Below are 13807 nucleotides of genomic sequence, written 5' to 3'. Positions count from 1 at the left end.
TTCATGTTCACATTTAAGATTACATTTGCACATTCATGTTCACATTAAAGATTACATTTTCACTTTCATGTTCACATTAAAGATTACATTTTCACTTTCATGTTCACAGTAAAGATTATATTTTCACATTCTGTTTTGCATACTGCTATTACGTTTACAGATTATCAAACAAAAGAGATGCTATTTTGAAATATTGGTTAGTTACACAATTTAAGATAGGTGTACTCAGATTGAATTATTATCATATCACATCTTCACGTCTGAAAAACAAACAGTCTTCATAAATATCAAAATGAATTTAAAATCTAATCATTAATTATTGTCCAGTTAGAAAATGTGATAAACAAAGACCATACATTTTTTAAGACAAACTAATTGTGATTTAGCCGGTTAGCTTGATTCATTGGCTAGCTTGATTCATTGGCTAAACACTGTAAAACAAACGTCACAAACGTCAAAATCTTTAACATAAAGTTGGAAAAGAGAGAATTAAATGGAAAGAAAAATCATATTAAAATGAAAATTTACATGTGATAGATTTTACTCTACACTTGCCATTCATGATTAGAGGATTTTCTTTCTTCAGTTATGTTCAGTCGAATTGTCAACAAACTAAAAATTGGAAATATTACATGTCAGTGTTGAGCAATAATAAATAAAACGTTTCATTCGTAAACCGAATTAAATAGCCTCGTCCTTCAGGTGGATGGCAAACCAGTGGAATCACAAACAGAAAACAACTCACGGAACGAATCATTTAGATATGCATTTGAATCAAATTGTAAATGGACAGAGTTGCAACAGTATTGTACTACCAGTCCTGTTATTTGTTTTGTTACCAGAAACTTATTGCCATTATTTCAAAGAGAATATCCAGGTTAATGAATGTTCAGATTGTAATATATGCATTTATTCCACTGCATCTAGTTTATTTTTACTTACGTTCCGTTTGAGTCACCGAATAGGGACGCTGTTTACTGGAACATGGTAGTTTTCCTCTGTAAATATAAATCACAATGGTATAAAAAAAAGTACAAAATGTGAAAATTGAAATATGAAGAGATCAACATCTAGTTCATAAACAATCCAACAGTGTAGAATCACCCACCCTGTTTTTCTTTAGAACAATTGATCTGATTTAAATTGTTCATGTGCTTTATACACTTACTTTTTATATAAGACAATGACAACACCAATCAGAATCAGACCAGCCACTGTACCCAAAATACCTGCCACAATTGGTATCGTTCTATCTTTATCTGAAATATATAAAACAATTTTCTAATTCAGATGATTTTCTTGTTCACCTTGTAAGATTACAGATAGACGAAGTCCAGGAGGAATAAAGCCATATCTGTCCAGTCTCAATACCTTTTGTTGTATATAACATTTCTTGGTCGCATAAAGTGGGAACTGAACTGCAATAAGCAATGGCAGCGCCAATGCACCCCAAGAAAAGTAGTTTATAGCCTATCCCCACTTCATTTCTAAGAGATTTCAAAATCCCGTTTCCCGTTTTTGCATAAAATGTGTTAGAATGCGCTGAATAAAATGGTCCCATTTCATTAAGTCGATCTTCCCCCTGTTTGCACCACCAGTTCCAGGTGGATAACGCCACCAGTGATTGGAAGTTTGGGCGACCATTAGTCTCCCAGAATCGTTTTCAACTTCTGCTATAAACCGTTAGCATGCTGGACAATCTCTTAAACCATTGAATTTAGTCTAACTGACATGAGCTTGCCGGCGGTCATGAAGTTTGCGGCGGCTTTGGTGAATTTTGAATTGCCAGTGAAGTAAATTCTAGAAATAAAGCTCCATTTCTAAAACCAAACTAAATTTTTTATTTCACTCTTATTTTACATAGTGAAAGGATGGCCCGTGGCCCACCTGGAATATTTTGTGGACCCTGCTCGCTCCCCTCACCTGATGTTTCCTATAAACGCAACTGTGTCTATGTGCAGTTTTCCTTGGCTCATGTCCGCTGAACAGTCTGTCAATAAAGACCACGTCAAGATGCTGTATGATCACACTTACCTTGCGTTCTATACCAACCCGAACCTCCTAGATATGTATATGAACACCCAACACTGGTACACGAAAACGCAATCGCTCTAGAAATAGAAAATACGAGGCTTTTGAGAAAGGACAGTTACATGAAATCTTCATACATTTTCTGATGAGGTCAGCTCATAAAGGAGTTATAAATACGTCTTATATTTCTGAATAATACATTTTAAAAGCATTTTCAGTATAATTACATATATAGCATCTATTGAACTCTAATTATCCTTTTAGCCGATCACTTTTTCGGTATCCGCTCCCCTGTGAACTGAAATGATCGGCCTTAAAAGCAAATTTAGGATGCCCTGTTCGTCCCGCCGTCATGATCCATTGCTCTGGATTCAATCGATTGAAAAAACACTTCTTGGTGAAATTGGAGTATAAGGTAGGCAAACTATCCAATCTCTCAGCATCCTTGCTTAAAGGTATACTACCGCTTAGGTGGACCAAAAAATAAATTTTTAAACTTTGTCAAGATGAGTCTTTCTTCATCAGTGGACTAACCTGGTGACATAAATATACAACAAAATCCCCCTATAATCCAATAAATGCAATAAATGTTTCAATAAAATTAGTCAAGTCCAACTGATGAATATATACACTTGTTCACCAAATTTGAGACCTTAAATTTTATGTCCATTCTAAGTGGGAGTATCCCATTAATTGACGCCTTGTAAGCGAACACCACTTTGCACGAGTATTGTGTACCAATAACAATAAGTGACCGATATTAAGTAAGCTCTACAAATATCTGCAGTCTGATTAACATTACATTAAACTTTCGTTCCGTTTTTATTAGCTTTTATATTTAATGTAGCCACTTCAGTTAGGGTCTAACGATTGTCCTCTTGAACGAGATATTTTTGGGTGGGCTGTCGTTAGACCCTATCTGAAGTGGCTATATTAAGAACAAAAGCTAGTAAAAAAGTAAAGTAAAGAAAGTTTAATTGTAAGTAGGCTGAAATATCTGAATAATATATAATAAACGATTGCATATCAGCAGGTGTAACTCTGTACTTACTGGTATGCTGTACCTGGTTCTAAAGGTCCATTACAAATTTCCTCAGTCGGTTTTTCATCACAACCATCCTCATTGCCCGCCGTAAAGGTGGAAAATTCTGAAAAAATATAAAAACATTTGTCACTTGTAGTGTTCGTTTTCATATAAAATCATAATCAGAAAAGGTTTACAGAAAGAATATAAAATATATTTAATATCATTGATGCAGTTAACTTAATTGATTCATTTGAAAGTATAAAGATAAAATGAACTTAGAACGATGTCGACTTAAACAAATGATTTTAGGTCGTAACTTCCGTATCCCAATATCTCATCAAGATTACTAGATCTCCTTCAAATTTATAAAAATTGTGATTCTAGTGCCCTCAGGTTTGGAAGCATTTCAGATATCCAATCACATTTAATTCTATTCATTTTTTAAATTAGTGGTACGTTTGAATTCGTTGGGGTTTAATCCAACAATAAGGTCAAATAAAAGGCTAACCAATGTCGACGTACTTCAGTTACCTTAGAAATCATTCGAAAATTTTATTACTCGTTGAATCATTTACACGTTTTGGAACGTTGTTGACTTACCCGAATCATTAGAGAGTTTTATCCAATCTCCCTTTGTTACTAAAAATGGCGAATTAAAATCAGCTTCTTTTGCTTGTTTCCACGTGATAAACTTTCGTATTACCTGTTCGTCAATTGTTTCTAAAAATTGAGGAAATAGTTCATGTTCAAATTGCATTTCGTAAAGCGCAACAATTCATAACCAAGAATAACTTGAAAGGATTGCAGGGTATGTTTTCCCGACCCGTCTAACATTGTCTTTTATTATTGTCTCTCTTCACTCAGCAGCAAATGTCATGACCTTACAAAAAGGTTCCCCTTAACCACTTGGAGTTATCAATATACATTACAATCCAGTTATTCATACAACCAGTATGGCCTAACACTTAGTTTTAGTGGAATTGCAGAAACCACAGACGTCTGATTTAAAATTGGTATGGTGCAATTTGATACCATCAGTTTCCCCGATAAAACCTTTTCAAAAATCCCTTTAAGAACTCCACAATCTAATATTAGTCATTTCGCTCCCTAAGCCAACTTGTTAAATACGACAAATTGACTTAATAAGATCTAAAAATTAACAAGCTTGCCAATTTTAACTACAGTTGTTGATGTTAAAAGGGTTAACATCTCATACTTTTAAGAACATAAAGCATGTAAAGCGAGATGATAAATTTGAAGACAGTTATAATACCTAGTCTTCTATCGTTACAGTGTTTAAAATGACATATTATTAAAGCTGAATATGTAATGGCTCCATTGGATTCGTCTAATAGACATTTTGAACAATACTGGAAGGTGACAGTAGTTTCTGTAGTAGATACTGGGTCATATTTAAGAATAGCCTCATGTAATGGTGATAAATATGGAGCTGAAATTACAATGAATGTTACATTAGCATTATCTATTACATGTCAACATGCAAGCCCAGTTCAAAATAATGGCGAATGTCTCTGAAAAGTTAAGGCAGTTAACAATGACCGATTCATGTGAAAGTTTGAGGCTCAATTTACTTATCTGAATTATTGAAAAAGATCATAAATCAAGGTTTTGTTGGTTGTGTTCATCGTGTCTAAACCACACCCCGATTCGTCATGACCTATGTTACGTTTTACAGAATTAGATTCTAATATTTCAGCTGTGGCGGCGAGAGGAAGCGAAATAGCTGAGATTGCCCGAATTTCACACACCTAAGTTATGAGATTTTGGCGGCTGCCCCCTCTCCGCCACTGTATTTCAGCAATATTAAGCCGATGGCTATCACGTTGTAAAACGAATGTTAAACAAGACTGAATTGAAAATGCGAAATTAACTTCTACTTACTAGCTTCTTCTGCAGTATATTCTTCAACAAATTTTTTACCAAGATAATCTTCATTGTTTGCTCGCTGATTGAAACGAAAAATATTTGATAATAACATAATAATAATATAATAACATAATAAAGTATGTTGCAAACATAACGTAATACGACATAATATGAGTTAAGTAAAGGAACACAATATTATGGTTGAAGATAGGACAAAAGTGAAATGACAAAAGAGTGGTTTCATCACTGCCTTTTGGGTTTTCTCATTAGCATTTTGTATTTTGGCATAATAATTTATAAGTGAAAATAACACAAAACTATTGTCTTTTGAGAAATGATGTTTTTTTAAAGTATCAGCAACGTATACAAAATGGAAAAGACTGGTCATCTTGGCCGAAACGATTTTAGCGCTAGGATGTCTGCTCCACCCTAGGCCTGTACATTTGGGAGAATCAAACCCTCCCTTCCCCGAAATCTAACTTCTAACACTGTTTCTGGGATATCCTAGCGCTAAGATCATTGTTTTAGAATACGCGTCCTGATCACTTGATGGAAATAAGCCCTTAAAACAGGCCCGTAGCAACAGGGGGAAATGACCCCCGAAAAAATGGATTGCCCTCCCGATAAAATTCTGACAACCGACCAATTCCATTACTGCAACTAAACACTATACACCATTGGCCCTCCGGATATATTACTTGCCCCTCCGAACAATAAGTCGCCTGCTTATCGTATTATATGACCTTTCAAAAACGCCAAAATCTGCTATTAGCAGGGAAATCGAACAAGATCTATGTAAATAAACATCAGAGAGTATTACTGGTGAGAAACTATAAATGTATCTTGGACAGTGAACATTATCATTGTGTAAAAAATAATATAAACATAATATACTTACTATGGTAAATGTATAAACACTCCCTGGTTTAATTTCAATTCTTTTTTCATACTTGCAATAATAATCTTTATTGATATTTTCATCTTTAGGAATTGTATAAAAAGTAGTGTCTTCAGATCCCTAGTATAAAAGAAAATATAAAACATTTTTATGTTCCCTTCTCTTTTTTTGTATTAAAATTCATCGATTATTGACTTTGAAAATTCTCAATTAGTACAGAGAACATGAATGAGTTACATAAAGAGTCAGATCGGGGGCTAGCTTATTGGTCCATTTCGTAATAGATAACTAAACATGGCATTACTGAGAACAATTCACAGGCGTTCTTAAACTCTTGATGGTACAAAATACAGGCAGTTTTGAGGTTATTCAATCAATCAGGTTTAAAAAGATAACCACCTGTCATGTTAGTATCATTATGTTCCTTTACAATTTCTAAATTTATATTGGTAAAGAACTTCAAAATGAAATCTTTCTTTGGAATGAATGCGTTATAGACTATAAGAAACTCTTAATATGTAGCTTTTAAACCACAAAAACATAAAGAATTGGAACTTCAACTTACATTCAATTTTATTTCTACAGTGTAGTTTGTTATAATACCATTGCGCTCCTTCTCATTAAGACATCTCCATCGAACTTTAGCATCGGAACGATTAAATCCCACAATTAAAACACGAAATGAATGAACTGTACCTGCCGCTAAAATAAACCCACACATACACGATTACAGGTAAATAACAACAATGACCAAAAGTAATAGACACACCTTTAACTGTGCAGAATTTTGGATTTGAAGGTTCAACCGCCAATTTTTTTGAATCTATTCAAGAAGGGTGGGGGAATTTATTTTGTAAATAAAGGGCTTAAATCCTCTATTTTTTGCACTTTGAAAGTAAATAGTTTGAAATTGTGGGGCCTTTGAGGGTCATCACTGACTGTGAATTACTATCGACAATTAGTCTGAATGAAAAGTTGTGAATCAATGAAAAGACAAATTGTAACTTACGAGCTGTGGGTGTCATGATTTGCTTTGAGTATGAATTATTCGAGCTTTCATCATTTAGTAGAAATACCCTTACAGCAGCTCTGTAGGTCCAGTAACCAACAATACGATTACTGTGGATATACTTGGTAGTGTTGTAAGCTGTAAAAAAACGAACAGTTGAAAAAAGGCCATTCTCTCATGCAAGATTAAAATTCATCGGAAAATTGTGCAAAACTCAAACATCTGAAATTTTGACCATAAAAATTCACACAAGGATTTCGTTCACACGTCAAATTTGACATATTTTGGCAAGGACAAATAACCCAATAACTATTCCTCGGACATTCGTGAAAAAAAAATCAAACTCGTTCAAGATCTCACAAAAAAAATAATCAAATGAATAAAAATCTAGTCTCTAATGCGTCCACAAGCACATGTGACGGACAGAGGATAGGGGTGCGACGACAATATTCGTCCGTATTCTAGCAAAGAAGACAACATCAGCTTCGTGGTTATGTTCTAAAACTCGTAATTGATATATGTGGAGATTCAAATAAGGAAGAAAAAGGGTCAATATAAACTATTTTAATACAAATTTTAAAAAAGTGAATTTGTGGCGCATTGAATGAATATGGGGGAAATCAATCTAACTGCTAATATTGCTTTGCAGGGAAAAAATGCCATCACCAGAAATACTAAACAAATACACAGCGGACAATTTCATTTCATTTTTAAAAAGATAAATGTAGCATCAACCGCTTTCTCTTCAAAGCCATAATTCAGAAATCGACCATAATCATAGACCCGGCCATTATACATATGCATACCACGTTTAATTAAAATCGGATCAAAACTGTTCGTCCCATCGCGTTCACAATCCATTAAGGACAAAAGGGGGACACTACACCTCCGAATTATGAGCATATAAAACGTTTATCTACCGTTGTTGCTGATAGGTGCGGTATACAATATGTTATCTGCTACTTCACTGTCTCGCCTTTCTTTTTCAAAAATGTATATAAAATACACCATAGGACCAGGGTATTCTGCTGGTTTTGTCCATGTAACAGTTAAATTAGTGGCTGTTTGGTCCACTATTTCAACTTTAGATGGTGGAACAGGATCTAGGAAAATAGAAACCAATCAATCATCAGTTCTGAGTCTTTCATTTACCAACCAGTTGTTTGTTTCAATTTTTTCCCCTTTAATATGTTTGGATATACATGTCTTTCAATATATAATATATATAATGCAGTCTAAGACCATGCTCCACCACTTTCGTGGGTTGGTTTGCGTCTTCATTTACGTCTTGAATATAACGAGTCTCCATAAGGTCTTTCAAACGCGGATAATTCTGGACACACATGATATTGAAGGCTCTAACTTCGACAGTGAGTTGTGAAAACTTTTACTGCTCCACTGACATAGGGCCCCATTTTTATACGCCCACGTGAAATGGGGGACGTATATTGTTTTCACGCATGTACGTTGCTCGTAAACACTCTATAAGGCACAATTCTTTACTGATTTTGACAAAACTTGGTATAATTGTTTGTTATTACCCAAGGATGATCCCTATTGAAAATCAGAAGAATTGAAATATTTAGTATGAGTTATTGCCCTTGTTCTTGAAAACGCGTTCAATTTGTAGCTTGTAAACACTCTAGAAGGCACAATTTTTTACAGATTTTGACGAAACTTGGTGTAAGTGTTTACTATCACCAAAGGATGAACCCTATTGAAATTCAGAAAAATCGAAAAATATTTAATATGAGTTTTTGACCTTGTTCTTGAAAACGCTTTCAATTTTTAGCACCAAAACACCAAAAGGCACGATTCTTGACGAATTTTGACAAAACTTCAACTCAAAAGGTTGAATATTTCATACTGGTGATTGTTACTGTACTGCCAAATATTTTCATTCAAAATCAAATCTTCCAGTGGCAAGCTATCTTCTTAAATTAGGACATAATATTGCCCTTGGTAGGGCCCCAGCATAAACTGAGAATAATTATTTTTGTGTGTGTTAACTTTCAAGATACATATTTTTGCTATTTGTTTTTAAATTTGTATTTTATTCTGGAGCCCTCTTAGGTATGGGAACCCGTGGTTCAACCACTCCTTATAGTAGTTGAGAAACTGTCTTTGTCATATCCAGTTACATATATAGGTAAATGTCTGTATGTTACAGTTGAGTAATAGTGTGTAAACCTATTTAACTTAGATTGTCTATTGTTCGACCAACCTAGTTGCTGTTTTAGATATTTATTTATTACCTTTATATGCAACACAATTTCCACCATCATCTTGATAATGAAGTTTCTTCTCACAAATACAGTAGTCATTCTTACACACGTATGGTGTTGATGGACTTCCACAAGCTGATGTATCATTTCCACTACAATTGTCACCAACTTTACCATCAACATAGAACTAGATGTAAAATATAGTGTTGTTTATAAAAATGTTAAACTTAATTACTTTTTATGATTTGCATTTTTAACTCGATCCAAAAAAAGCGAAAAAAATACTTCTAAGACAATTAAAAACCTGTAACTCTACTAACTCTAAAAAAGTGTCACAATTACTCAACTTTGTTGAAGAATAAGCTACGAAATGACTTCTTGAAGTTGCTTTTTCAAGATTCTGTTCAAGACTAAACAGATTTGTTAAGTTTCATTAGTAAATAATACCCTACGAGTCGTAATACCACGACTTTTCCCTAATCAGTTTCTTAATACTCACGGTCGGTTTATACAGGTCGATGTAAACTATACACGCAAGTAAAAGTACAAAATTCCCCAAATTCATAATAACATTTATCGAAACACATCAGAGTTCTTCTTCAACAAAATATTTAGGTGATGGTATATCGCAATATCCGGTAAAATTTTGTAAGGTTAGCTTACAATTACGCATATTACATATTTAATACTTAATGTAGGTCAAAGCGACGTGGCAGATAAATTCAGGACTTTACAATCCATTGTTGAATTTTTAACATTATGTGAAATTCATTCGAAGTTTATGAACGTACACTTTCTGATACGGAAGAAATTGTAAAAACATCGGTGATAATGAACCAATTCTATTGCTCTGAACATACCTAACGTACACTAGGTTTTCAATGTAGACTCTACCGACCTGTAAGTGTATCTACTTGGAAGAAACCGGTTTGTACGGCGGTCCGCTAGGGACATATATGTTTGAATTTCAAAATGGCAACTATCAAAAATCTATAAGTGTCAATATTTCTGGGTCTAAGTCAGCTATAAACCCGTTCTTGTATTTTTGGATGAAGGAAACTTCCAATGAGTGGTCACAACTGTCGCCTTATTGAATTTCAAGATGGCGGCAAAGTAAAGTATAGGTGATGAACCTAATATTTTGTTAGTCTTGACACCAAAGCCACACAGGAGAGCGATACCACAAATACATGTCTTTCAAGTCACTTTTACGTCAGGTGATGTTTTGGTGGGGATAGACAACAAAATGTCCTCAAAATGGGCAAAGAAAACTTCCACTACGTTGCAATGGAACGTTTGATCGACAGGTCAAAGCCGCTCGGTGCTGTCATCAAGCGGAGTAGATCGCAAATACTGTATCACAATTTAAGAACCTTTGACCCAGATCTGCACAAATAATGCTGCTAAGTAGCGCCAAATTATGCCTATCGCGAACTCAAGCCAGGGTTAATGCAGTTGTTGTTGGGCGCGCTGGTGCAATGACCAGAATGACAACGTCCACTGTAGTGTTAAGTATGTCTATATCCCAATTATCCCATCCGTTGCATATACCACCATTCGGATGCCAAGGTCGGAATGTTGTCTCGAAGATTTGAACTCCGCACTGAATAGACAAAACACATGTATCACTTGACGCCAAAACAAGAAAGACGTGTATTTAGGACACCCCTTTCAAGTGTGGCATTGTTGTACAGAAATATAAGGCTAAGCACCTAGATTTGAACGTCTTTAAATGGTAGCAGTTCTAGCTTTTTAACTTGAATCATAAGATTTTTTCCCCTGAATCTACAATTAGTCACCAAGACGGGATTTAAAGCAGATCGAGATCCAGAAATATTGACGCTGATAGATTTTTGATGGTCATTCTCAAATCAAACATGGCAGCAATTGTAGCTTCTTGAATCATTGTATTCTTTGATACCCAAAATTAGCCACCAAGGGTGGAGCAGACACTTTATTTAGAAATTAGGATTAAGAGTCTTGATATTGGGTTTTCTTCTGTTCTTATTCTGATCTGAAATTAGAACGGGACAACAAAGGGTGCTATGCCTACATTATGATGAATATTTAGTCCTATAGGTCTTGCTGTATTCAATGTCTCAATCCAATGGGCTTCCCTAGATTGACGGAATTTAGTAGTTTCATCTTCGGGCAAGTCAATTTCTATACGCTCAATTGGGATTAGGGTGAGATCGTCTATTGAATGGTCGTCGAGGTTGAAATGATTAGAAACAGACTTGTCTTTCTGTAATTTGATGTCCGACCTATGAGCATTAAAACGAGTTCGTAATTTATTCTTAGTTTCTCCTACATATTGTTTGGGGCATTTCTTGCATGAAATTAAATATATTACATTCGAATGTTCACATGTTAGATGTTCCTGGATCGGGTACCTTTTATTCGTAGAGTTGCTTACAAAATAATGAGTTTCTGATATAAAGGGACATGTTTTGCATCTACTGGCAAAACACGGAGCCCTTCTTAAACCTGGAGGTACTTCGGCATAAAGTCTGTTTTTAGCTGCTATCTGTGCTAAGGTGGAATTTTTTATGTTTCGTAAAAATCGTTTAGAGTACCCACGCTCTTTCAGTTTTGAGAAAACAATCGTACAGGCTTGGTTGAAATCAGAAGATCTTGTAAAAATTCGATGAAATTGTAAAACTTGTGACTTAATTATACCAGAAAAGGTATGTTTTGGGTGAAAGATTCACTTTCGATACAAGATTGTTTGATCCAAGAAATATATATTCTGTTTTATCATCGTTCAGTTTACGGAAAGTATTTTTCATTCTAAATCGGATATCTTCAATGCAACATTCAATCTCGGATTTACAACAATTAAAACTATAATTTACAGAGGGTTTAAAAGACATATCTGGGTATCATCTGCATGATGGAAGTCCATGCCTGTGAACCATCTTGCAGAGTGGAGTGGGCCCAATACGCATCCCTGCGGTACACCATACAGTAAACCTTTTTTGGCGGATGGTTTAACAACGACAACTTTGTGCACAACCATTAGTGTTGTTTGTGGTGTTGTAACGAATCCGAAGTCTTTCAATGGCTCTGGCACTACAGTTAAAAGCATTGGCAATTACTTGAGTACTTTATCCGGGAGGTAAGACGTGCCATAATCGCTGTCGTCACAAACTGAATTCTCTGTAGGTATCAGGTGGTTTTTATACAGAACCCTGGCACATGTTACATCTGCATTTCGATTCATGTGAATCACTTACAACTTTCTCCCACGGGCACCTCACAGAACGCAGCCGGTGGTCTTTTTAAAGTCTTGAAATTCGACGTTTCTTTATCTGTTCGGTGTATGTATTAAAATCCGAAAATATTCAAACCTCACTGCAGTGAATATAGAATGTATTACTAACGACGTTTAAAACCAACTCTTTTGTAGAAAGACTTAGTTAGATTTCAGATATATAGAACTTTAAATTGAGGCAAACTCTGTACCAGTACCTTTGACCATATTATCTTAAGTTGATACAAAATAATAATTTAATTTCTCCTTGAAAAAAATATATCAATACATATTACCTTTTATTCATAGATAGCTTGTCAGGCAAGGTAATATACGCCCACTGGCAGCTTTGATTTTGAATACAAATATTTAGCAGTACAGTAACAATTACCAATATGAAATATTCAACCTTCAGTCATACACTTCTTTTGAACTCTTTAGGGCGATAATGAATAATATTGAGTATGAGTTATTGCCCTTGCTCTTGAAAACGTGTTCAATTTTTAGCTCGTGAAAACTCTAGAAGGCAAATATTCAATCTTCCGTGCGGGACTGAATAATAAAAGCAAGTTTTGTCAAAATCCAGCAACAATCATGCCTTTTAGTGTTTAAGAGCTAAATTTGAAAGCGTTTTCAAGAACAAGGGCAGTAACTCATACTAAATACTTTTCAATTCTTCCGATTTTCAAAAGGGTTCATCCTTGGGTGATTACGAACATTCACACCAAGTTTCATCAAAATCCGCCAAGAATTGTGCCTTCTAGGGTGATTACGAGCTAAAAATTGAACTCATTTTCAAAAGCAAGGGCAATAATTCATACTAAATATTTTTCTGATTTTCAATAGGGTTCATCCTTGGGTGATAACAAACACTCATGCCAAGTTTCGTCAAAATCGACCAAGAATGGTCCCTTCTAGATCGTTTACGAGCTAAAAATTGAACGCGTTTTCAAGAACAAGGGCAACAACTCATACTAAATATTTGTCGATTCTTCTGATTTTCAATAGGGTTCATCCTTGGGTGATTACGAACATTCACACCAAGTTTCATCAAAATCCGCCAAGAATTGTGCCTTCTAGGGGGATTACGAGCTAAAAATTTAACTCATTTTCAAAAGCAAGGGCAATAATTCATATTAAATATTTTTCGATTTTTCTGATTTTCAATAGGGTTCATCCTTGGGTGATAACAAACACTCATGCCAAGTTTCGTCAAAATCCACCAAGATTTGTACCTTCTAGATCGTTTACGTGCTAAAAATTGAACGCGTTTTGAAGAACAAGGGCAACAACTTATACTAAATATTTTTCGATTCTTCTGATTTTCAATAGGGTTCATCCTTAGGTGATTACAAACACTCATGCCAAGTTTCGTTTAAATCCATCAAAAATTGTCCCTTCTAGAGTGTTTAAGAGCTAAAAATTGAATGCGTTTTCAAGAACAAGGGTAATAACTCATGGGGATCCTCAGAGTCGA

General features: G+C 34.9%; 1 protein-coding gene across 1 annotated transcript; it reads right to left on the bottom strand.

Moving 5' to 3' along the window:
- Positions 1 to 226: 226 nt before the first annotated feature.
- Positions 227 to 11950, bottom strand: LOTGIDRAFT_232264 (hypothetical protein; the record flags this gene model as incomplete). Its single annotated transcript, XM_009056314.1, has 14 exons — positions 227 to 260; positions 943 to 998; positions 1169 to 1259; positions 2035 to 2111; positions 3083 to 3179; positions 3659 to 3778; positions 4332 to 4508; positions 4961 to 5024; positions 5844 to 5963; positions 6409 to 6545; positions 6853 to 6990; positions 7773 to 7955; positions 9108 to 9264; positions 11789 to 11950. The coding sequence occupies 14 exons, from the start codon at positions 11948 to 11950 to the stop codon at positions 247 to 249; spliced, it is 1593 nt and encodes a 530-aa protein (XP_009054562.1). The 3' UTR covers positions 227 to 246.
- Positions 11951 to 13807: the final 1857 nt, after the last annotated feature.

This window comes from Lottia gigantea (assembly GCF_000327385.1).
Source record: "Lottia gigantea unplaced genomic scaffold LOTGIsca_27, whole genome shotgun sequence".
Lineage (NCBI taxonomy): Eukaryota > Metazoa > Mollusca > Gastropoda > Lottiidae > Lottia > Lottia gigantea.
The sequence above is the reverse complement of the archived record's forward strand: the minus strand, read 5'-3'. Positions and strand labels throughout refer to the sequence as shown.